This window comes from Vigna angularis, chromosome 2 (assembly GCF_016808095.1).
Source record: "Vigna angularis cultivar LongXiaoDou No.4 chromosome 2, ASM1680809v1, whole genome shotgun sequence".
NCBI classification, from domain to species: domain Eukaryota; kingdom Viridiplantae; phylum Streptophyta; class Magnoliopsida; order Fabales; family Fabaceae; genus Vigna; species Vigna angularis.
In genome coordinates this window covers 1,211,062-1,237,389 of record NC_068971.1, presented here as the reverse complement: position 1 = coordinate 1,237,389, position 26,328 = coordinate 1,211,062, and the positions used below count along the sequence as shown (strand labels likewise).

Genomic DNA, 26,328 nt, shown 5'->3' with positions numbered 1-26,328 from the left:
AAATGCTACAATTGTGGCAAAAGAGGGCATGTCAAGAAAGAATGTTGGCACAAGAAGAGTGGAAGAAAGAACTCTGATGCATCAACCTCACAAGGTTGTATGGCAAATACATCAGAGGATGAAGATATTCTGTGAGAAAGAGGGGAGATCTGGTAAGTCATAAAAGCTCAGAAGATCATGACATGTGCTTATGGGAGATACGTTGTAGAAAGCTAATGCAATGGTTGCATTGACAAGTCAAGAAGAAACGGTGTTGACGTGACATCGTACTTGGACATATGTCAAGGTGAAGTTTGCAAAGCGGAACGTAATATATACTCGGGCTTAAGAAGGTTGTTTTACCTTTATGCAAGCATTGTGTGATAAGCCAACAACATAGATCGAAGTTTGCAAGTTTGACTACCAGAAAAGAAAACACAAGAAGACTTGGTTCATTCTGATGTAAGGGAATCACCGGAGTTATTCCTAGGAGGGGCAAAGTTTATTCTAGGAGTTTGTCAGTGTATTACATCAAGAGGAAGTCAAATGTGTTGTTGTTACCAGTTCAAGGAAACCAAAGCACGACTAGAGCTTGAAACTAGGGAAAGAATTAAGTGTTTGAGCTATGCTAACAATGTGAAGGGGTATTGCCGGTGAGTTCGTTCCACCGCTCACAAGGTTATTGTCAAGTACATACTATAAGAGGTTTGAGGATAATGATTTATTATTTTGTTGTTGTATGTGGATGACATGTTGGTGGTAGGCCCCCAACAAAGCTCTAATCCAAGAATTAAAGGCAAAATTGGCTAGGGAGTTTGATATTAAAGGACTTGGAACCGGTAAACAAGATTTTTAGAGATGCAAATTCACCGAGATAGAAAAAGATAGGAAGATAATATCAACCAAATTAAAAATATTATTAATTGATATTTTTTAAAGTATGATACTAAATAAAATAAAAACAAAAACACTAATTATACCAGCTGATACTAACATGTCGCAGAATTGGATGATAAAATTATATTAACCAAAGTACTAATTTAATGCGAGCTAGTTTTCAATTAGCATACAAATGGTTAATTGAAAACAGCAATAGAATCAATGAAATGAAAATTCTACAGCAACCTAAACCCAATAAACTTAAGAAACGTTATTTTCTACTAAAACTAAATAGCCCACTTAATCAACCTCCTCAATCTTGGGGCCAGCACCGCTGCCACCAGCAGGTGGAGCACCATCATCCATATCACCACCTGCACCAGCTCCGCCTTGATACATTTTGGCTATAATTGGATTGCAAATACCCTCCAGCTCCTTCATCTTGTCTTCAAATTCATCAGCCTCTGCAAGCTGATTGCTGTCAAGCCATTGAATGGCCTGCTCAATTGCATTATCAATCTTTGTCTTGTCCTCAGAGGATAACTTTGAACTGATCTTATCATCCTTTATTGTGTTTCTCATGTTGTAGGCGTAGTTCTCCAAAGCATTCTTCGCCTCGACCTTCTTCTTGTGCTCCTCATCTTCCGACTTGTATTTCTCAGCTTCTTGAACCATCTTCTCGATTTCCTCCTTTGACAACCTTCCTTTGTCATTGGTAATGGTAATCTTGTTCTTCTGCCCAGTTGTTTTATCCTCGGCAGAGACATTCAATATACCATTAGCATCAATATCGAAGCAAACAGTGATCTGAGGAACACCACGGGGAGCTGGAGGAATGCCTGACAGCTCAAACTTTCCTAACAAGTTGTTATCTCTGGTTCTAGTTCTCTCACCCTCATAAACTTGAATTAAGACACCAGGTTGGTTGTCGGAATATGTAGAGAACACCTGTTCCTTCTTAGTAGGAATGGTAGTATTCCTTGGAATCAATACAGTCATGACACCTCCAGCAGTTTCCAAACCCAAAGACAATGGTGTGACATCCAAAAGCAACAAATCTTGAACCTTCTCATTTCCTTCACCACTCAATATAGCTGCCTGGACAGCAGCTCCATAAGCAACTGCTTCATCCGGGTTGATGCTCTTGCACAGATCTTTTCCATTGAAGAAGTCCTGCAAAAGCTGCTGAACTTTAGGAATCCTGGTAGAGCCACCAACAAGGACAACATCATGAACGGTGCTCTTGTCCATCTTTGCATCCCTTAGACACTTCTCCACAGGCTCCATGCACTTCCTGAAGAGGTCCATGTTGAGCTCCTCAAATCTGGCACGAGTGATAGTCGAATAGAAGTCAATGCCCTCAAACAGGGAATCAATCTCAATAGTGGTCTGAGCAGTGGAGGATAGAGTCCTCTTTGCTCTCTCACAAGAAGTTCTTAACCTTCTAAGGGCTCTTGGGTTTCCACTAATATCCTTCTTGTTCTTCCTCTTGAACTCCTGCACAAAGTGGTTCACCATTCTATTATCAAAATCCTCTCCTCCAAGATGAGTGTCTCCAGCTGTGGCCTTGACTTCAAAGATACCCTCCTCAATGGTGAGGAGAGAAACGTCAAAAGTACCACCTCCCAGATCAAAGATCAGGACATTCTTTTCGCCAACACTAGTAGCTTTCTTGTCAAGCCCGTATGCAATAGCTGCAGCAGTTGGCTCATTTATTATTCTCATAACATTGAGGCCAGCAATGACTCCGGCATCTTTGGTGGCTTGACGTTGAGAGTCATTGAAGTAAGCAGGCACGGTGACAACAGCGTTCTTCACATTTGCCCCAAGGTAAGCCTCTGCAATCTCCCTCATCTTAGTTAGGACCATGGAGGAGATTTCCTCAGCAGCAAATAGCTTCTCCTCGCTCTTATAGTTTACACCGATCATGGGTTTATCACCAGCACCAGCAATAACCTTGAATGGCCACAACTTCATATCACTCTGCACAGAAGGGTCGCTAATTCTCCTACCAATCAACCTCTTCGCATCTGCCAAATGACAATCCCCACTTGTCAACAATCACCGGTGACAAAACTCACAAATCACATCACATCACAACCAAAACTTTCCCACTAAAGGCACATACAATAAGCACTCTTAAACTATAAGTTAAAAAAGGTTCTTTATTGGCATGGATTAGAGGTAATTTGCCACTTTTTTTTATAGAAAATTACATTTAAAAAAAAAACAAATTACTTTATGAAACACGACGAGAATAATAAATTATTAAAAACAAACAATATATATTTATAAGAATTTCTAATACATGGACACTAAATTATTTATATCTGTTTTTTTTAAACTAGTCTTATATATACAAAGACAAGAGAAATACTAATCTAGCCCATAAAGCAAAAATCACTTTTTTTTCTGCCAATTTAAAAAGAAAGAGACATTCCCTGTGATCGAATAGAACGAAACATGAATTCGGTACAAGGGAAACAAGATAAGAACCGAGAACAAAACATACAAGGCATGTCAAAACCAGCAGATTTAGGCTAAACTTTTGAAGAGAAAACGATGAGTTACCGAAGACGGTGTTGATGGGATTCATGGCGACCTGGTTCTTAGCAGCATCGCCGATCAACCTCTCAGTGTCGGTGAAGGCGACGTAAGAGGGCGTTGTACGGTTGCCCTGGTCGTTGGCAATGATCTCGACTCGGTCGTGCTGCCACACGCCGACGCAAGAGTAGGTGGTGCCGAGGTCGATTCCGATGGCAGGTCCTTCCCCCTTTCCGGCCATCTGTTAACGTGAACTGAGAAAGGTTAAAAAAGTGAAGGGTTTGGTGTGAAATGGGGAGATCAGAACAACGTGAAATGGTTGATTGTTGATTGAGAGACAGGGTGGTGGGAAGTGAAGCATTTATAGGTTTCAGAGAGTGTGTCTAGAATCTTCCATTCGTTACGTGGGACCCTCACCTTAACCTAAGTCACTTTTGTGGAACATCCCCTCATAAGCTTCTTTGACCAAATCAGGTTATCTATAAATGGTCTCTCTAATTTTCTGTTAAATAATAATAATATAACATAATTGTGTTGAGTATTTATCACAATGCACTGATATTTCAATATTTGTTATTTATCCAACACGTAATGTTAGAATATTTTATATATATCTATAAATGAAGTATGTAATATATATATATATTAACAATATTCTAAATATGTTTTAGTTTTGGATTAAATATGTTTTTCGTCCCTTAAGTATCACACGATTTTGGGTTTAGTCTCTATTCGAAACTTTGATGGTTTTTAGTCCTTCTAGTTTTAAAACTCTTACTATTAATCCTAAGTGGACGGCGTTAACTTTTAGTAGATGTGGCAAACGGCGAGTTCACGTCTTAGTCGACGCGTTCCAGGAAGCTGAGCCACGTGGAGGACATAGACGCCGTCGTCATCACTCCCTTGTCGCGCTCCACCAGCACCTTCGATCGTTCCTTCGCCCCCTCCTTCGGACCTCAGTCGTTACCCTTGTCCAGAGCCATCGACTCCCGTTTACCCTCCTCCAAAGATGCTGCCGCCAAAAAACCCAATGCCGCCGTCGACAAACCCAAGCCGCCGTCGATTTTACCCTTCCCGCTGGTTTTCAAATGCGCATGAAATTCAATTCCTTCTATCAACTTCAGCACTCGTTGTTTCCTTTGTAGTTTCCGTTTCCTCGTGTACTATATCGGTTATTCAAATCATTTTCATTGAATTTCTTAATTGTGCTTTGTCGATGATTTTGTCCGCACCAGAGATGCCAACATCCGACCCTTCAGCTGGGCACCCACCTCCTGCTTTCTTTGATTTATCAGCACTGCGCACTGATACCACCCTTTCTCCTCCCCATCAAAGCCCGCGGGGAAAATGTAACACCCCGATTTAGGCGTTACAATTTATTTCCCACAAAATACATATGTAATTTTTCTTTCACAAATTTCCAACACCCATAAAATATTAAGTTCTTTATTACAGCACAAGTCTTCTGAAAATAAAAGTCCACACAGTTCATAAACTTCTGAAATTTAAAATTTCACACAGTTCGGAAATTCAAACATAGATTTATTTTAGAAATTCCCCATGTCTCCTTTTTCCCCACAGATCTCTCATCTTCTAAGCAAGTCCAGAACCATCTGCTAATTCATCTGATATAGTTTCTGCTCCCGTATAATATCACACATTATACGATCATTGCATTCACATGCACAAACACAAACAGTAGGGTGAGCTAACCGATTCAAGAAATATACATCATCCACAATCTTACTAACATCACAAGTGTGGCAATCAGTCAAATACATGCATCTCAAATATACTCAAAAACCAACTATTACACTGATACTTTATAATATTTCTCCAGTCAAAATCATCAGTCGATTCACTAGAGTCAATACAACATATTATTAATCTGCCTACTTACCAAAGCACAACAGTCAACAATCCTTCTGTCTACTTACCAAAGTAGTATAATCATGATATACTGATTACTTACCAAAGTAATCTAACAAGGTGATTTTCATTATCTACTTACCAAAGTAGTACAACAAGGTGATATTGTCTACTTACCAAAGTAGCACAATAAGGTGATATCGTCTACTTACCAAAGTAGCACAACATGGTAATATTGTCTATTTACCAAAGTAGTACAATGAGGTGATATTGTCTACTTAACAAAGTAGCACAATAAGGTGATATTGTCTACTTACCAAAGTAGCACAACAAGGTAATATTCAGCCTACTTACCAAAGTAGTACGGTTTATGTTAAATTCACCTCTCATTTTCCCACCTACTTACCAAAGTAGTGTCCGGCTTCAAACTTTTCCCCTCTCGACTTACCAAAGTCGTAGGAAAATAAATAAAAATTCAGATTTACAATTATGGCAATAATGCCTATACTATCCATCCAAATTTACCATCAACTTATTTACAATTCATGATTTAACTCAAATAATTATGACAACTCAGAATGTTCAATATAATTAAATTTTATAATATAGAATATATTATATTACTCATCTTCCAATCTCCAAAATACAACTACACATACAATTTAAGGATATAATTATCCAAGTTTTTACTCAATGCAAATAAATTTACTATTTCGTGAAAAGATTTTTCTTCACTCATATCATTAATTATAGATCTGAACCAATCAAACTAATAATCAGCATGTTTAACTCATATGGTAAAATTTTCAGTCCAATCCAACGGTTAATGAGGCGGAAATCATAATTTTTGTATAAATGATCCAAAAACATAAATTAAGCAATATTAAGATCCCTGAGAAGATACGAAATTAATATCTCTAAATCTGTAACTCCGATTTAAAATCTGAACGGTACAAGTATGTCAATATCTTTTAGGAACAACATATTAAAATTTCAGGATAATCTAACGGTTAACTAGGTAGATATGAAGGTTTTACCGAGGTAACTCAGAGACAGAAAATTTAAGTGGTTCACGGTTAAACTCCAAATGCGGAATGAATTCCTCTAAGCACAGACATCTAATTCCAAATCTGAACGGTCAAGATCACTTAATATGTCTTATGAACTACATACTAAAGTTTGGGCTCAATCTAACGGTAGATGAAATATATATGAAATGTTTACCATGATAGATTAAGAACAGCAATACAGTGTTCATCCGATTGTTTCAAACTTTCGAAATTTCTTTCTATAAACATAGACCTTCAATTACAAATCCGATCGGTCAAATTGTAATAATGTATCCTAAGAATCATATATCCAATTTTCGAGTTGATCTACCAGTTCAATAAGTCAGAATCTATACTTTACCAAGGGAACTCAGTAACAGAACTGCAGGGGTAACTAATTCACTCAAACATACAGGATATATATCTCCAAGTACTGACTACTAATTACCAATCCGAATGGTCAAAGTGTATTAATATGTCTTAGGGATCATATATCAAATTTTGAGGTTGATCTAACGGTCAAATAGGTCAAAATCTATATTTTCACCGAGACAACTTAGTGACAGAACTACAGGGGTAACTAATTTACTCAAACTTGCAGGATTTATTTCTCCAATTACAGACTTCTATTTTCAAATCCGAACGGTAAAAGTTTAGTAATAGGTCTTAGGATTCACATACTAAAATTTTAGCTAAATCCAACGGTGAAAACAATTAATAGAAAATTTTCACCACAGTAACTCGAAAATAAGAAATAATAATCTTGAAGACTAATTTTACACAAGTCAATATATAACTATCATTACCAAATTTTAACACATTCATACTCATATTCATGATCATAATCAAGAAAGGATTAGCTCCCCTACCTCTTTTCCAATGAAGATTTTCCAACTCTTAGATGCTTTAAATCTCAAGCTTCCTCCTTTGCTTACTTCCAACAACAATCTCTCCTAAGTTTTAGTTTGTGTTCTTAAGTTTTATTAAGGTAAGAAACCATGTATTTAACCTTGAAATCAGCAGCCTACCTTAGTGTTTGGTGGTTCCTACCACAAAGAAACCACTACCCCTTAGTCTATGCTTAATGATTACCACACCATTATTTCTACTTTTGTAAGTTTGTCCTATTTGGTTTCATTGGGTAGAGGTTTGGAGTGGAGTCAACATTTCAAAGTTGTTAGGTGAAAAGAAATGCATCATGAGTGAATGGGAAAAAGAAGATAAAGTCTCATTATGGAAGAGAGAAAATTAATATGGTATATTTTCATTAGTCAAAATAATGAGTATTTTTACTATAGAAAACTCATATACTAGATGTATATTCTAACTTGACAAAATATTGATATATATACTCTAGTTATACAATAGATTAAAATAAAATATTAAAATCATATATTCAATATTTTAACATCATATTATTATCATATAACAATAAATATTTATTAATTATGCAACAAAATGAAATAACACATCTTATCACAATAATTTTGGGTCAAACAACTTTCACTATACATTTTTCACACCATAATTAATTATTCAAAACCACAACAAATATAAATTATTATTTATTTTTTTTAAATGGGTCTTACAGAAAAAGCCCCACCAAACACCCCAAAAGCCCCAATGCCCATTCTTCTTCTTCTCCTTCTCCTTCTCCTTCTCCATCCATACACTCCATTTTATCCCTTGACACCTCAATGGCACATCGGGAAACCACTCTTCCTTACTCTGTCCATCCCTTACCCTTGTCTCCTTGGGCTGGGCCTGAAGCTCCCATAGTCTCACCTCCTGCTATCTTTTTCCTTCCTGTTGCTAAGACGGAACCCTTCCCAATGAAAAACCAGTGGCAAAAAGGAAAACTTATTGGCAGAGGTACCTTTGGATCTGCCATGTGAAGTGTAAACATTGAAGAAATTAGGAGTTTGTGTGCAAATTTGGAATAAAAAGAAAAGAAAACGTGGGAGAGAATAAACTCATACTTGGCATCAGACGTGGGCTGACTGTTAGCCACGTCAAACAGAAATTAACGTCATCCAAAATTAGGGATTATTTATAACAGTTTCAAAACTATGAGGACTAAAAACCATCAAAGTTTCGAGTAGGGACTAAACCCAAAATCGTGTGATACTTAAGGGATGAAAAACATATTTAACCCTTTAATTTTTAACTTTTAGTAAAAATAAAGTTAGTCTCTATTCAAAATTTTAAACCAATTTATTCTTCATTTAGAAGTGTCTAGATTAGTTATTTCAATCAAATTTTATTAAGTTTATTTGATATTTCATGATAATATTTGAGTTATTTACATCACATTTTGACACATTTTTATTTCATTATTAAGTGAAATTTGATTAAAATATGTTTAAAATGTCAAATAAACTTAATAAAATTTAGTTAAAAAAAATTAAATCCATGCATTTTTAAAATTGGAGACTAAGTTAAAAAAATTATTTTCAATTTTTACTTAGAATTAATACAAAAATATATTTAATTCTTATAATTGTCATAATTTATGAATTTTTATATTATTTAATATTTATTACTAATATATTTGTTTTGTAGGTTTTTTAATACACGTATCATATATTTATTATTTTTAAAATAAACGTATCTATAGAATTATTCTTAAGACATAATTTGTTAATATTTTATAAATTTGAAGGCAGCACCTAAATATAATCTGTACATATATGATTCGATAAATATGTTTAACAATCCATTTCAACAAGGTTTAAAATATTTCACTAATTTAACTTTAGAAGATATTTTGATATATATTTATTGATGTAAATATTCAATATTAATAATATTTGTGCTTAAATATTGATAGTTTGATTACATCATAGTATTTTTAATATTATATATTTACAAAATATTTGATAAATTATATAAGGTGTACAATATCGTTATTATTTCATTAATTATCATGTAATGTGATAACAATCAAACAAATATATAAAAGAAGATATATTTACAAAAAACTATTGAAAGGTTCGAGAGTTGAATTACAAACAAATGATGATGATGTTAAAACGTTATAAATACATTCATTGTAATATATGTGTTGACGAATCTAAGGTGGTAAATGACCTCTTTTGGACACATATTATTGAATACATTTAATGTTGTTTTGTTAATGGATAACACATATAAAACCAACAAATATCGTTTGTCATTACATTAGATAGTTTGGGTTACATCAATAGGGTTGGTTTTCTCAGCAACATTTGTATTCTTATTAGGTAAACAACAAAAATAATTTCACTTGGACACTCAAAAGGCTAAGAAGATTATTTTTTACATATGAGGGTGGTTCACATGTCATTGTTAGCGGCAAAGACCTAACTTTGATGAATGTCATTGACACTGTATCTCTTGAATGTTATCATCTCCTATCTTGTTTCCACGTTCAGAACAATGTGCAAGCTATATGTAAAATGTTAGTTAATTCTATTGAGGCATGGGATGTTATCATTGAAGTATGGAAAAATGTCATGGATTGTGAACATGAATCAATGTTTACTGATTGTCTTAATTGTCTTCATCATGTTTGTATTCTATGGACTTTATTCTTTGAATATGTCACTCACTATTAGATCATTTTGTATAAAAAATAACTCGTAAAGGTCTAGACAAAGGAGAATACTCATGTTAGATCAGTTCCATTCCATCTAGGGATGACAAAAATAGTTGTGCCAGCAAATATCTGTGCGTAAAATTCGTTGTGGATAGTTACTACCCATAGGTAAAAGGTACTTGCTGGTAACCGGTAGCGGATAATTTAGTCCTTACTCATTAACGAATCGGGTTCAGATATCATATTACCCGTACTTGCGAGTATTCACAACCCATTAAAGAAATGAAATTTCATTTTTATCCTTATAAGGTTTAAGTTGCTCTTGAGGTTTTACCCAAAGATGTTATTTTGCTAGTAATATTTGAGAAAACATTCTCAATCAATTAAAGATATTTTATAAAATAGAAATGAAAAATTACATTATTGTAATATTTACATACAAATGTTAAAATTACTTTCAAAGTTTAGATTACGTAATTTGTGAGATGCATATAAACCATTGTGTTACCATTGTCCTTCCCCATCAAACTCATTCATCAGAGGGTATAGGAATTGGAAAGTGACACGTTCAACAAAGCGAGGTTGTTGATTCTTTGCTCATAATTGCTACAGTGTTATAACCAAATTATCTTTTCCTTCAAATTTCTTCCGTTTGGTGCTTGAAACTTGCTTTGTTTTTCTGTGACATAATTATTTCAAGACTTAATTATAGTTGTGCTCTTTTTTATTACCTTCATTTATTGCAATTTAATTTGAGCTTCATTTAAAAACTCATAAAATATATTTTTTTAAATATTTGCAGGTATCTAATGGGTATCTGTGAGTTGGAAAAAAAAACCACAAATTTTTTTATGCTAGTATGCAACGGGTAGCGGGACGGGTAACCGATACAATTTTTTCATGTCAGTCGAGTAGTAGGTAGGCACTACCCGACGCGTTGTCATCCTAGTTTCATCCTATTTGTCATCCTTACATTATTGATTTTGTTGATGTCGTTGCTGATGGTCACTCATAGATGTATTGTATAGGTATCTCAACAAGCTCAGATGTAGCCCTAATTTGATTCACGCACAATAGGTCGATGAAAGTTTCCAAAACCGCTTCAAATTCTAGTACTTTATTCGGACATAATTGTTCCACTATAAGCACATGTAACAACGCAGACACATCATATAGTGTGATAATCATCTCACAACAGGGACATGAAAAATGTTTGTTTCTCTATGTCATCTCTCGATGAATGCCAATATCAAAACCTTATCGGTGCAATAGTAAGAAAAATTGCATAGCAAATGAGAAATCATCACAAAATTTTGAACAACCAAATGACATGTTCCAAATTTGTTTAATGTTTCCATGGGAGACCAACGTGATCTCCCCTCAGTCTTAAACAAAACAATTGCATATAAAGTTCAAACAACTCATCAAGCATCAAAATTCAGAAAATATATTCAACAACTATTAACCTGACCTTACCACAACACGAATGCAACGTGATCGATATAACTCGTCAATAATAATATATATTCTGGACCTCTAGGCAATCCATCTATTTTATATTCTTATTTAACAACATGCTTGTGCTGCTCAATAATTACTCCTTAATAACATCCAGTAGCTACTCATAAAAATCATGACGAGACAATGTTGTAGACAACCCCTTCTATGAAGAAATGTCATAAGTCTCCTTTTGGCTTCATTTTGTCAAAAATTCTTAGTCCGATATATATATCTTGTATTCTTAACATTTCTATAACAAAAAAATTAAAATCAATACACATGAAAATAATTACTTTAAAAAGAATAAATAAAGAAAACAACAATACACAACTCGTACAAAATTATATATAAATATTAAAAAATTACAATTATATATATATATATATATATATATATATATAAATTTCAAAATTCGTTCAAACTCTTAAATAAATTTTTAAATCATTTAACACCGTAAATTCGTTAATATTCCAATCAAATTTTAAAATTTAATGAAACTCATATTTTAAAATTTGATAAAACCTAAAATGAAATTTTAAAATTTCAATTAATCCTGTTTTGCCAAATCTGTAAGCCTATACCTTACATTCCCAATTTCTATTTTCGTCTACAATGTGCTAAAACATTTATAAACAAATATAACTGAAGACATATAAACAAAAACGAATGTACTTTTGAGATTAAGGTTGACAGTTGAGGAAGAAGGAAATATAGGAAGTGTGGTGGTGCAGGTTTGGAGACGAAGAAGGAGTAAGGAGGTGTCACTGGGTTAAAAAAAATGTGCGAGAGTAAAAATAGGTGGATGGAATAATTATAGGAAATGATATTTTTTTTATAACTTAGGTATTTATGAAAATCGAAACTATTAACATGTTATTCCTTACACCATCCCATGTCCCATGTTTCTCCTTGCACTCTCACATTTTTTTAAATTTCAAAATTGTTATATTTTAAAAAAACTCTACACTTTCTTCTTTTTTTTTAAATGGATTTCGAAATTCGTTAAAGAAAAATTTCTTTAACAAATTTTGAGATCCATTGAAGGATTTTTTAAGCCTTCAACAAATTTTGAAAATTTGTTAAAGCTTTTAAAAAAAATTTCTTCAACGAATTCCAATATTCGTTGAAGAATTATTTTCTTAAACGATATTGAAATTCGTTTAAGAATTTTTCGAAAGCTTCAATTGATTTCAAAATTTTGAAGAAATATATTTTTGAAATGTAGGGTGCAGGAAGAAAAGTAAAGAGGTGCAAGGAATAACACTCCTAACCCAAATATCTCTATGGGCCCAAGGCCTTTTACTCAGGAGGCAAGGCCCTTTTTTAATAAAAGCCAACTTTCTCTCTCTAGTTACCTTGAGAGTTTGCACCTTTTGTAGTAATCAAAGTCCTTTCGGCTTTTTATATATGTAGTTTACACTTTAAATTTTAGTTACTCACACACTCTACCTTCGAAAATTCTTAAATTTTTGTTACTCATACTCTTTCTGTTTTTTTTTTCCTTATAAAAGTCGAACTAGAAATCATGTTTGATCATTTTTAAAAAATCAATTGAAATGCTTCTTACATAAGTATTTCCTTACAAAAATACCTTTTAATTAAATTCATTTCTTTTAGTTCAATGAGTAGTTGGTGGTATGTATTGCCTTTAATTGCTTTAAAAAATTATTATGTTGGATATATATAGTAGTATAAAAAAATAAATGATTGCATATCTAATAATATTTTATTCTAATACATAATTTTGAAAATATATGTATTTTAAAACACATCTAATGCTATAAAGTAATTTAATCAATTTTTTTAACATGTGAGACCCTGAAAATTTACTCTGTAAATTACATATCATATCATCATTAATGCACCCCCACAATCAATGTTTAATTCCCTTAAGAAAACCCACTCCCAACTCTGATTTCATCTCTGCTGTGCACGGAAAGCTGAGCCAAAAATCAATTTCTCTGGAAGCATTAAAAACGCACCAATCTTTGCATGCACGCACGCCATGTGTCGCGGGAGAAGCTTCCAAAGCAGGATTTGGTGTGCAGGTGGCGGGCTAGGAGACGCTCGTTCGTTTTGACGGGGAATCCACAAAAATCTGAATTTTTAGAAACCCTTTCTCTCACCTGCACCATTCATCTTCTTCCTCAGAACTCACCCTTTCAACTTCTCCAACCTCTCTCTAAAACCAGTAAACTTCTCTCTACTGCAACTCCTCATTTCCTTCTCCGATTTCAATTTCAGAACCATAGGAACGTTTCCAGAGACGCGGACGTTAGTTTGGACCGAACAGAAATTGATTCTAAGCTGGTAAGTTCCTTCCTCTAGTAGTTGTCCATTAGGGTTTCATTCCAAACCATGTCTTCAGCCCATGCATGGACTGTTTCTGAGAAAACTCTGATTTTGGTGTTTAGAAAAAAGGTGAGATTTCGTAGAAGGGACTTAAGGGGCTGTTACGTATAGAAGAGCTGTGGTTGAGCGTGTGGAAGTCATATTTTAGGGCGTACACTGCTATCCAGGTAAGGGAAGCTTACATATATTTAAATTTATACATGTATGAGTGTATGAAAGCATGATGTGGGTCGTCTGTATGAAATTTCTGTATACGTGTTTTTCTGGATCTGCATGAACGAACCCTGTTGTGCTGTTATGAATGTTTACTGATATGATTTCTGGGTGGTTGAACTGCATGCTGGTTGAAACGTATGAGTGATGGATGAATACTACAATGTATGAATTGTCAAAATGTTGATTATTGAATATGAATTAATCTAGAAGTGAAAGTATAAAGTTCATCAATTTGAGATTCATTTGAAGTATAAAGTATAAGTTAAATTGTTGAAATCTGGATTTTGTTAAGGTTGAGAAATCTGCACTTAAATCATGCCTTTGATAAATGACGCTCGTCACTGTACGGTCTTAAACCGTTCGGTTTCCTCTTAAAATAACTTAGAATGGGATTCCTTCATTTGGAAAGAATTCTGCTCGTGAACGAGCGTCTCTATTTAAATCTTTGAGAGCGTTCGACCTTATGTCGAGCGTTCGTCTTTGATAGCGTTCGACCTCATGTCGAGCGTTCGTCTTTGATAACGTTCGACCTCATGTCGAGTGTTCGTCTTTGATAGCGTTCGACCTCATGTCGAGCGTTCGTCTTTGATAACGTTCGACCTCATGTCGAGTGTTCGTCTTTGATAGCGTTCGGCCTTATGTCGAGCGTTCGTCTTTAATATCGTTCGGCCTTATATCTAACGTTCGTTCTAAATCGCGCAAGGTCTCCTATCAAGCGCTCGTACAACTGAATAAGTATTTGATTTTAAACAGCGTTCGTCCTGAATTTGAAATAGCGTTCGTCCTGATCTCAAATAGCGTTCGTCTATACAGTTAATTAACGTTCGTTTTTTTAGAGAAGTGTAATTGAGAATGAAAATGTAATGTTGAGGAAATTATAAAATGGGCGAATCATATATGAGGTGAAGTTATGATATTGATATTTGAACGAGCGTTCCAAGGAGGAACGACTCTGATTTCTATTGGATATTAAATTTGGTAAAGTATGACTGTGGATAAGTTAAGACTCGCTGTCCATCCTGATGTTCCGTGATACGCCTCTTCAAGTAGAAGGGGGTATTCATGTGTGGGAACGGCAGGAGGTCCTTAGTCCATAAGTTAACATGGGCGACGTAAGAACGGACTTACCTCGAGTGGCAGCTGTTTGGTGTATCCCAGTTACTACATCACTCGGGTGCAAGGACGCTTGTAACTACACAGATTCATACAGTCCGGACGGTCGGTCTAGCATTAGTATATTTATGTTTGATTGATGTTATGCGTATATGAGTTGATTGTGTGATGGTTTGAATAAAAATGTTGAAGTATGAATTTAAATTACGTAAGCTTACCCTTTCGTTTTTCCATTGTGTTGTCCACTGTCCATGTACGTTCGTCCTGTCTTGCAATGATCATCCGTTGTGGATGTGAGCAGATGGTGGTGCATCCCTTGAAGAAATGCTGGAAGAAGAAAATTTGGACGATGCCAATCTGGTGGAAGTTGAAGTAAAGGCCGAGCCTTAGAGCGCTCGTAGATGTTAGGTTGTAGACGTTAGCTCATTTTTGGACGTTCGGTTACTTCTTTTGTAAAACCGTTCATTCTGATTTATTTTCTTGTTTCTCTGAAACGCTCGTTATTTTGTACTGTAGCCGTTCGGCTTTGACCCTTGAACTCTGTTAAATCTTAAAGACTGTTTATTGTACTGTTAATTGTAATTAATCCTGATTTATGGTAATTATGGTATTTTGGGATGTTACATAACATGTTCTAGTTAATTGAGTCAAAATCATTAAAACTACTTTTTATTTAAAAAATATATATTTTCGCATAAATTTTTTATATTTATTTGATATTATTTTTTTTCTTGATAAAATATAAAAGTTTATACTTTTATAATTATTTTATTCTTATACGAAATGAATATAAAAGTATGTTTGGTACCATTATTACTCTATTTAAAAATATCAATGAACACCTTTTCACATAAAGATATGAAAGATAAGTTATTTATGTGATAATTATATGATAGGATACAAATGAGAGAGAAAAAGGTATTAGTAAGGTGTTTTTACTTGTTGGCATAATTTGATATAACTGATAATTCATTTTGATAGATATAGGTTATTTAATTTTTACGTTTTTAATTTAAACTGAACTAATCTAACCATGTTTTAGGTTGGGTCGGATTGAAAGATGGACATTATTACTAAATTAACAACAAATTAAATTAATGTTAAATTGCTTAATTATCAAATTAGTCATAATTTATGAATGGAAAGCTCAATTTAGAATTAAATTTGCAAAATAAAAAATCATATACTACGGTTAGAAAATTTATGTCAATAATTACCTCTAATCATATATAATTTAAATTTAGAATGATATATTATTCTTGTAAAAAAAAATGTTATACTAAGTAGACATTTTTATAATAGAAGACTGGATTTATATCAGCACACATGGTGAATAATTAATATCACTCCCCTTTTTTTTACATATTATTTAAAAGAGTAATCCCTCGTTTAAATATTATTATTAATTTTTAATATCAATTAAAAACAAACAATTAATGCATTTGGTCTTTGGCTAAACATCCATGTAGCCACTTTGCAAATGACAAATATTTTCCAAAATTGTTAAATCAAATGCTTATGCATGCACGTTATATATTAATTCAGAATCTATTTCTCTGTCTGTCTATCTATCTATCTATCTATCTCTATATATATATATATATATATATATATATATATATATATATATATATATATATATATATATATATATATATATATATATATATATATGGTTAAATCATACATTAATTCAACCTATTATATTTTCTCTTTTAATCCTTTTTTTTCATTATCTTACGGTAATCGATTGTTCTCATAATTGCATACAAATTAACATCTTTCTTATTTATAGTTTTCCAGACTCTTTTGATCACCGAATAAAGTAAGCAGAAGAGACATTTTCACTCAGTTCCTAAACTGTATAACTGTAAAGTTTATGCTGACTCCACACTGATATATACATACACACACACACACATATATATATATATATATATATATATATTCCCTGAGAATAATCTTAAAATAGTAAGAACCTTGATGGTAACTAACTATGTATAGTTTTGTTGCAGTAGCTAGCTAGCTAAGAAGATGATCAGGGTTTCTTTCTTTTGTTGCGGAAAAGAAAGAAAAAGAAGGAAAGACGTCTTTGTTTGATGAGAATAAACGTTATGAATAAGGTTGCATGCTCACGTTTCTACACAGTAGAAGATGTTGATATAATTATTCAAAAGTGAGAGGAAGAATCTAATATATATATATATGATTGAGGTTATGTGGGACAACATACCTTGAAAACAAGAAGGAATAGATTGGAATCAAAGAGAGAGAGAGAGAGAGAGAGAAAATGATCATGTTGAAGAAGGACGTCACGAAAAGCAAAAGCTGCTAGGGTAACAGAGAGAACATATTCACGCCTAGACATGTGGGCATCATCAGCAACTATCTATGGTATAGTAAAAGCTTGCTTGGGATTCTGAGCCACACCACAAAACCTACCTTTAGTTCTTCTCTTCTCATGCTACTTCTACTAATACTTGTCTTCTGGTGGACCTCATCCTCTTTCTTCGAAGTTTCTTTGCTTTTATCATCAGACTCTCTGCGTCTCTGTGTATATATGTGCATTACCATAGCCCTACACATTTTTTTGATCACTATCCCATCACTATACTACGACCAACCGACCAACAAAAACCACCCTCCACTGCGAGAGATTCGCTTTTTTGACTATCTTGTGACACCTTTATTCCTTCTAGTAAGCAAGCAATTACCTAGCTTTGAAACTTGCAAAAAAGCAAACCACACCCAAACTCCCAGATTCCATCTCTAAAAGCTTCCTTCAATTTATCATCTCACTGACATATCGTAACCATGATTAGCTTATGACAAATCTGCTTTACCAGATTCATTTCCTTCTGTCTTTATTCTGTTATTACCTTGTAACAGAAAAATTAAGGAATAATGATGACAGATGAAGGCTGAGAATATATAGAAAAGAAAACCAAAATTTAAGTATGTTTCTTGCTCTTTGTCTTGTACGTAGTAGTAGTACCTCACATTTGATGATTATTTCAAGTTTGTTTTATTCTTTGTCTTGATTAGCTCTTTTGTTTTGGAACTGAAGTCAGATATATATAAGTACATGTCCTCCTTTTCCATCGTTAACGCTCTCAGTTCACACATACAAAACAAGGAAGTACGATAGATCCGTTTGGTCAATTTCCTTATAATTTGATAATAATTTTCCACACCATATTAGTACATTTTCGTATTGCTACAATTCTACCAAACCAACGTGACTCTTCTCTCACTCCCTTGGTCCCAATTTGGATCCATTCAAACTGCTTTTTCTGTGAAAGGTTAAAAATAAGTAATCAAGATGAAAAAGGCTTCTCCAAATATCAGACCAATTAATATTTAGATGATTTTAAAAGCAAGTTGAATGTACCAGCAGAAATGGGTCAGATCAAACCAGAGCTTAAACATGACAAAATCAATGCACGATCGTGGAAAAAATGTTTCATGAAACTGAATCTCATGCACAATTCGTTACAACCTTGCTAACCCTCCAAAAGTGGGAGTTTCCAGACTTTAAAGTTTGCATTGCCCTTTGAAAATCAGGAAAAAGATATAATGGATTCCAACTTGGTATAATGTGTTGGTAAATGTGTCTTCAAAACTCATTTTCTTTCTCTGTATCTCTCGTATGCATTTCCTTTGACTTTCTAATTGTGGTTATATATGCATATATATCGATCAGTGTGCTATAATTTCTTTGACATTGTTATACTCAAAACACGACCATTACTTTTGTTGTTGGCAATTCCATTACCGGCACAGTGTTCATACATGCATAAATATTATAATTTATTTATGATACTGAGATTAATGAAAACTAAAAGGGGTAAGAAGTCAGACACATTAATGTTCAAAGTTTCTGAACTTACATTATGCCTGGTGCAAATCGTCAAAGAGAAAATATAAAAGTGACATCACCACCATATAAAGAAAGCCTTCTAGACTAGTCCAAATAGCTTCACACAATTAGTAAAATTAACCGCTCATGTCATCACAAAACATGCATATAAACAAATACACCAATATACCTTCGCTCATCATGTTCATACTTGGAGTACAACATAAAATATCAACGACATATCCAACGTTGGAGAAAGGAAATTACTTGAAGAGTTGCGTACCATTTTCTCGTCTAGATGTAACACAAAGTGTTTCTGAACTTCCTGTCTTTCCTTCCCATTTATCCTCGTATATGCATAAAGGTAGAATTCCATTCCAAAGTTAGCAAGTGATTCTAACTCTTATACATTCGATCATGCATTACTATGATGATCATAAAAATATCTGTGGCGACTAGGAAACCAAAAGCTGTAGAATTGAAGTGGCTTAATTTTTCAAGGATCACAACATGTGGTTATTTGAAGGAGTGAAACAAGGAACTTCACTCCATGCATTGCCACTTCCATTCCAAAGTGCATCATTTCCCATCAAGAGATTTTTTGGCAAATTCAAACCTTGATTTTCTTCCATCTTTATCGTGTTAACCTGAGGCATCAACCCACTCAGACTAGAAATAGAATCTATTTTAGACCGAATGTTAAACCGGCCACCTTCCTTTGCATAACTTGGCGGTTCAGCATTGTTATTTTCTCCACCACCAAACTGAAACAACCCAATCTGCGGCTCTAGATTAGTGCTCAAAAAAGCGAACTGCTGCTGAACTTGTTGCAGATTGTTCAACCTCCATTGCTCACCGAGGCCATTTGACAACATAGCTCCACCACTGTTACCAAGCGATGAAGCTGAACCAGTACCGATTTGAAACTCAACATCGCTACTATTTCTACCCACCAAAGGTGTTGTTGTGATCGTCCCAAAATGAGATCCAATGCCCCCAGAAACGTAGTCACTGTTGTAATGATGCAAGGAGGTCAAGAATGGAAATTGAGTTTGTGTTGGAGTTGGCAAGTGAGTCATCATCACATGATCAGTGGTGCAGCCACTGGAAGAAGAATTAGCACTTGCAGAGGTAGAACCTGTCGAGGGTTTCATGGGAGACTTCGATCTACCGCCGCTTCCTTTGTTTCTCTTGTTCCTTCTGCAACCACCTCCAACCGGCACGTTTCTCAGTGCACCTCCTCTGGTCCAGTAGCGACGGCAAGTCTTGCAAAAGTGGCGGGGCTGTGAAAGGCTATAGTTGTTGTAGTAGCAAAACTTGGTGTTAGCAGATTCACATCGCGGACATTTCAGTGCTGCATCAGGTTGGTGTATCTTTGCCATTCTAGCTCTATCAGCCATTGATCCCGGCCTAATTGAGCCCTGGTAGCCGCCACCACCGCAACCACCACCTCCAATAGCAGCCGTCACCGATGAAGGTGGCGGCTGCAAAGGTGGCGGAATATGCGGATTCTGGGTGGCAATTCCTGCTGGCTGATTAGGCTGCTGCGAATTTTTTTCACAAGTGAGCGAAAAAAGAAAAAACTACATAATTGAGCGTACACATATACAAAGAGTATATTCAGGAAAAAATATAAAAAAAAAAGGATTGATAAAGTTGTATGAGTAGGAATATTTGATGTTGTGATTAATTGCTTTATTGATGAAGAAGCTAAAGAAAAAGGAAAAGAAATTGAAGAGAATGAAAGAATTAATCCTTACCTGTTGTGACCAGTTGGGTGGATCTAGATAGATTGGAAGGGACGGGAAGACCATAGCTCTTGTTAATTAGAGAGCTTTCTTTCTCTTTTGTAAAAGTTTGATGGGTTCTTTCTTTGGTGCTGTGTGGGTGGAGAATCACATCAACATGAGAGAGTTGCAGAGAAAGATATCACAGGGGACGGGAAAAAGATAAAGGAGCTTGTGCTGTGTGGGGTGTTTCTATATATATATATATATATATATATATATATATATATATATATATATATATATATATATATATATATTACTTTTCTTCTTAATTTTTGCTTTCTCTTTCTTTTTGTTCCTATTAAAATTATTGGAGGATTATGGAGGAGCACCGAAGCAGTTTCTTATTCCATAAGCACTTTTTTCTCTTCTGCTTTTACTGTGGCATTAGCGTTAAAGATTTTACTCTCCAATGGCCATGCATGTTGTAAGAGTTAAAAGAAAGAGAAACCCTAGCCCTAGGTTTAGATTAACATAGTATATAAAGAAGTTGAAAAACAATTTATTAGAATATGATAAGTTGGAATTGAAAAGCAAAAAGGTGTTGAGTCATGGACTCATGGTGGGGAGGTCATCGGTGGATGCGTCACAATCGAACGTACCTTTGTTTCCCTTCCGCCAGCTCTTGTTCAGAAAAAAGTGTTCATTATTTTTTTCATTCTTTATCTCATTAAGCTTTTCTTCAGCAACAGCTTTTTCCTTTTTTTTTTCTGTTAAATTATTCATTAATACATGTCTATCATACAAAAATACACACCTTTTTGCATATTTTCATACACTTATTTACCATTTCACTCATGCCATTAGATCACTTTTTATCAGATTCAAACATTTGATGAAGATGTAGAATGTACTCAAAACTAGCAATTTCCAAGTGAAAGTTTGTTTTTTTAAGCAATGAAACTTTGTTTCTAGATTGTTTGGATATCAAGTGAAAGTCTTGGAAATTGGAAGTTTATTTATTATATATTACATGGGAGGAAAAAGAAAAAAAAAACTCATACACACATATATATGAAGAAAATAAAAATATGCATTAAACTTTTGCACTTTACACTTTTAATGTAGTTAGGTGAGATGATTTCAACTAGTTGGGTCTAGAAGAAAGAGAGGATATATATATATATATATATATATATATATATATATATATATATATATATATATATATATATATATATATATGTATGTATGTATATGATTGATAAAGGTTCGAGTTGTCATAAAAATATTGAGTGTATACTTTATTTTCAACATTTTTCTCTGATGATATACATGTGAAAAAGTTATAACAAAAAAATTAAGGTTTTTAAGTATTTTTCTCTCTTGAAATTTAACACTGTTAGCTCATACGAGTTAATAACTTTTTGTTGTCTTTCATATCAGTAAATTGTATTGTTTTATGTCTCGTCATTTTTCCTTAGAAAAAGATTACTTGATTAACGCAATTTAACTAGATTAATTATGAGAAATCAAATAATCGGGAAATAATTATAATATCAAATACTTTCATCTAAAAATTTTTTTTTTTTGGAAACTCATGATTACATTGAAAGCTATTTTTGCTTTTGACACCATCCTTAAACTCATGATTACATGCTTTGTCAATATACTCATTAAACTTGGAAGGTACTAATTAAACTGAAAATCATTCTTCAATCACAAATAAAATTTAGACATGATTGGAATTTTATTCATATCAATTCAGGTTGTTGTGCAATTGAAATATTTAATTTAAAGTAATGAGAATGAATTTAGCAAGTTTAATCTAAGATTAATCCCATGTAGAACAATTTGTGAGTCGTTTCTTAAATATTATATCAATATATAAATCTATATGGTCAAGTGTACGGGTACTGTATAGATTTTTTTAATAAAATTAAAAATAACCAAACTCCAATTATAATTTTTAATATTTAAAATAATAGTTATATGAATTATTTTGATTAATTAATCATGTATATATAAATAATGCTCGAATAATTTTGCGGATAAATATTTAATCTCAGTTTCATTTTTCATTGAGTGAGTTTTATCCTATTTTTTTATCCTGGTTCTTATCTATTGCAAATATTTGAAAATTTCTTAAACAACATGTTAAAAGGACTACAAAAATATTAAATTAAAAGGACAAAGATATACTTAAGTATAAAATAAAGCGTGTATATCTATTTTAACTAAAAAAAACTTTTGATTATTTTTCTTTAATTTTCTTTCATTATTCGTATTTTGTTCTGAAAATTTCCTCAAATTTTTTAAACAACGCAACTAGAAATTTGAATCTTAATTTGCACTTCCAAGTTTTTTTAATTATCATCACAATAATACATAATTTTAAATCCCAGTGTCTATTATTTTTGTACTTATTATCATCATGTTTGAAAGAAAATAGTGATTTGTGTTACCACTGAAGCACTAAATGTACGTTATGGTCGTCTGCCAAACTATGTTGAAATTGAAATGACGGATTTTGAATAGACAGTGATGGAAGGGCTGTGCTCACTTCAGACAAAGAAAACGTGTAATATAACATCCTTGTCAACTTTTAAGAATATTAACGTTGCTGGTTAATATAATGTCTAAGATTAATGTACTGTTGTTAGATAAATTTTAACATCAACTTTAGTAATTATATGTTCATTGTCGAGACCTGATTCTTGATAATTATTTGGAGATTAGCTGTGAAAGATATCAACTTGACTCACGAGTTACACTATAATCTTGGGCTAAGTTAACTTAATTATGTTTTTTAATAATTAGTTAGAAAATTTTGAATCCGGTTTGACCAACTATAAATAGATAAATTGACTTACTAAATTTATGAAAGTATAATGGGTATATATTTTAATACTTAATTAATATTAAGAGTTTTTGTTTTTTTTATTGTATTTTTTAGTATGAAAATATGGTTATTTGTATGTGAGATTATAACTCTCTAACTTACTTATTATAACTTGGTTTAAACTTATTTAGTTAAGTAAATAAGTTGATTTTCAATTTGTAATTAAAAAAAATCATTTTTCTTATCCAACTTGACTCAAATTCATAATGAATTAGACGTGTGTTTTCATCGTTATGATAATCCAATATTTTCTATGTCATCTATTAAAGTATTAACTCATGATAACTAGGAAGAAAACATTTATTACTGTTAAACCCATGTATTGATGTTAAGATTTGAAATGACGACTATAAATATTTTAGGTGAAAGTTCTAAGTTAAAATATAAAAGCTGACAAAACTAAAATTAAAGTTAATAAATCGATTATATAATAATTTTTAGGGAATGTTTTGTATCTAAGCCATTTACTATTAATTTTGTTTTTGGTTTCAAAACTTAAATTAATGAATGACATTTAAACTCAATATTCATAATTGAAAGTTTTTATCATAAAGTTTAGACAAAAAAATATATTAATATATTTTTAAAGTTTAACAACTAATTGATAATTTAAAAGATGGATGAACAAATATTTTGAAAAAAGAGAGAAAAGAATACATATATGGTTCTTAATCTAACATTAAATTCATATAACAGAAACTATATATTAAAGTTAATAAAGAAAATTACTACTTGTCATCATGTTCAAATAAAAGTAATTAAATAAGATATTAAGTCATTTTGGACAGTTATTTATATAATAATATAGTGGATAATTCTATTTTATAGTAAATAAATATAAATAATAAAAAATCATTTTTTGTCTAAAAGTTAGGTCCCACGTCAGAAAGAAAACCTTAAAGATTTTTGTTTTCAAGAAAATGCATATTATATATAAAAAAAATCAGATAGTTCTTCTCTAAGTGTGATGATTGACATATAAATTCAAATTATTTACATTATAATAACAATATTTAACACATAAGACTTTTATACTTAATATTATTTTTTTACTTTCTTCTTTCATAAGAAAATACAAAAAATCACTTTTGAAAACAGATAAATGTTTTATAGCTCTAATTTTAAGTTTTCATGAGTTTTTTATTTTTATTTTTATTTTTACCTTTTGTCTAATTATTTTTACCTTTCATTTATCTTTTGCTAAAATGACAAAATACATTGGATCAACTAAGTAAATTCAATGTAAAATTTGAGCACAATGTAAATTTGAACATTTTCTTAGTCCAACTTAACCATGCCCTAATATGCACCTAACCCACAAAACCAGTATTAACTAACTTTATTTTAGAAGTTTGAAACGAATCTATGAAGTTTTTATTTGACTCATGATACCGAGCTTGAACTTGAAATTTTGAACAATTAATAATTAAATCTAGTTTTTTTTTTTTTAAACCTGATTGAAACATAAATCTGATTTATGCCTAACCTACTAAAAAATCATGCAAAGTAGGTTTCTAAACTTAGACTCGTTTTAGAAGTTCGATGAATTGAATATGATTTTTTTTTTTTACCTAAGCCACTATAGCCTTCAAATAGGTTTGATTTAAACACAAATTATTAAATTATGATCTTTTTATGCTAAATTTGGGCTTAGACATATAATTAAATCAAATTTATTTATCGAGCCTTGTGATCGATTTGAACGCATTCCCCATCTTTTTCTTGGTTACACATCAATAGAGAATTTATGTGGTAATATAGAAATTCAATTTTTTTCTCCTATATATTATAAAACATGGTACTAATACTTTATTTGTTTATTTTTTTATTACTGATAATGATTAAATATATAAATTTTAAAAACATTAATTTTTCTTTCCAAAATTATTGGTGAAAACGTCTGTCTACCTCGAATGAAATAGGTTACTGTACCAGGGAGAGCCGGGCGCCGTACGAAGGGCGCCCATGAGGTGACGGGCGCCGCCCAAAGGACGCCCATGTCACACCTGCCACAGACAATGCTGGACCGCCCTAGTCTTAGCCGCCCAAGTAGGTACGGATTGAACCTAGACCCGTATAAACTCTCCTACACCAGCAAATGTCCGGCGTCGCACGTATGGACGCCCACCAATGAGGTCGTCCGACCATCTCGGTGCCTACGCCGACCACCTGGGTAGAACCTCTGTCTCTAAGAAAAACTTTGAAGAACTCACAAGGAATTCCATCACCACGAGACAGCGCCGTACTCTCCATGCTCACAAAAATTGTTCTTCAAGAAAATGCTGAGAGACGTCTGGTATCATGAAGTGCCGGACGATCGCACATAGCCGTACTCTCCATGCTCACAAAAATTGTTCTTCAAGAAAATGCAAACGACTGGTATCATGAAGTGCCGGGCGACCGCATAGAGGATCGTCCGCCCAACGAAATGCCGGACGACCGCATAGAGGATCGTCCGCCCAACGAAGTGTCGGGCGACCGTGTAGAGGAGCGTCCGCCCAATGTAATGCCCGAGTCGTCCATAGGGAAGACGAACGCTCGTATAACTTGGGCGGACGCCCATATCACACTGACCGGCCAAATCACTAATTACTGTGGCTCAGGTAAATTGACCTGGTTTAGAGGTAAGTAGAAATTAGGAGCTATTGGGCTGATTGGGCCGTGATTAACTTTTCACTAATCCCAAGCCCATAGCGAAAACTATAAATACAGGTTCACGGTGAGTGGTAGATAGGTTACATTGAATGCACATTTATTGC

At 33.1% G+C, this 26,328-nt stretch overlaps 2 protein-coding genes across 3 annotated transcripts; both read right to left on the bottom strand.

Moving 5' to 3' along the window:
- Nucleotides 1–979: 979 nt before the first annotated feature.
- On the bottom strand, nucleotides 980–3,801 carry LOC108338419 (heat shock cognate 70 kDa protein 2). The gene is made up of 2 exons (XM_017575286.2): nucleotides 3,430–3,801; nucleotides 980–2,888 (listed from the first exon to the last, which is right to left on the bottom strand). The coding sequence occupies exons 1-2, from the start codon at nucleotides 3,641–3,643 to the stop codon at nucleotides 1,159–1,161; spliced, it is 1,944 nt and encodes a 647-aa protein (XP_017430775.1). The 5' UTR covers nucleotides 3,644–3,801; the 3' UTR covers nucleotides 980–1,158.
- A 15,223-nt stretch (nucleotides 3,802–19,024) lies between these two features.
- On the bottom strand, nucleotides 19,025–20,898 carry LOC108337189 (dof zinc finger protein DOF2.4). Of its 2 annotated transcripts, none has more exons than XM_052873283.1 (2): nucleotides 20,698–20,898; nucleotides 19,025–20,481 (listed from the first exon to the last, which is right to left on the bottom strand). In XM_052873283.1, exons 1-2 carry the CDS (start codon nucleotides 20,749–20,751, stop codon nucleotides 19,441–19,443), a joined length of 1,095 nt encoding a protein of 364 aa, XP_052729243.1. In that variant the 5' UTR covers nucleotides 20,752–20,898; the 3' UTR covers nucleotides 19,025–19,440. The 2 variants fall into 2 exon arrangements, with proteins under 2 accessions (XP_052729243.1, XP_052729244.1); XM_052873284.1 differs by having other exon boundaries at nucleotides 19,025–20,478.
- Nucleotides 20,899–26,328: the final 5,430 nt, after the last annotated feature.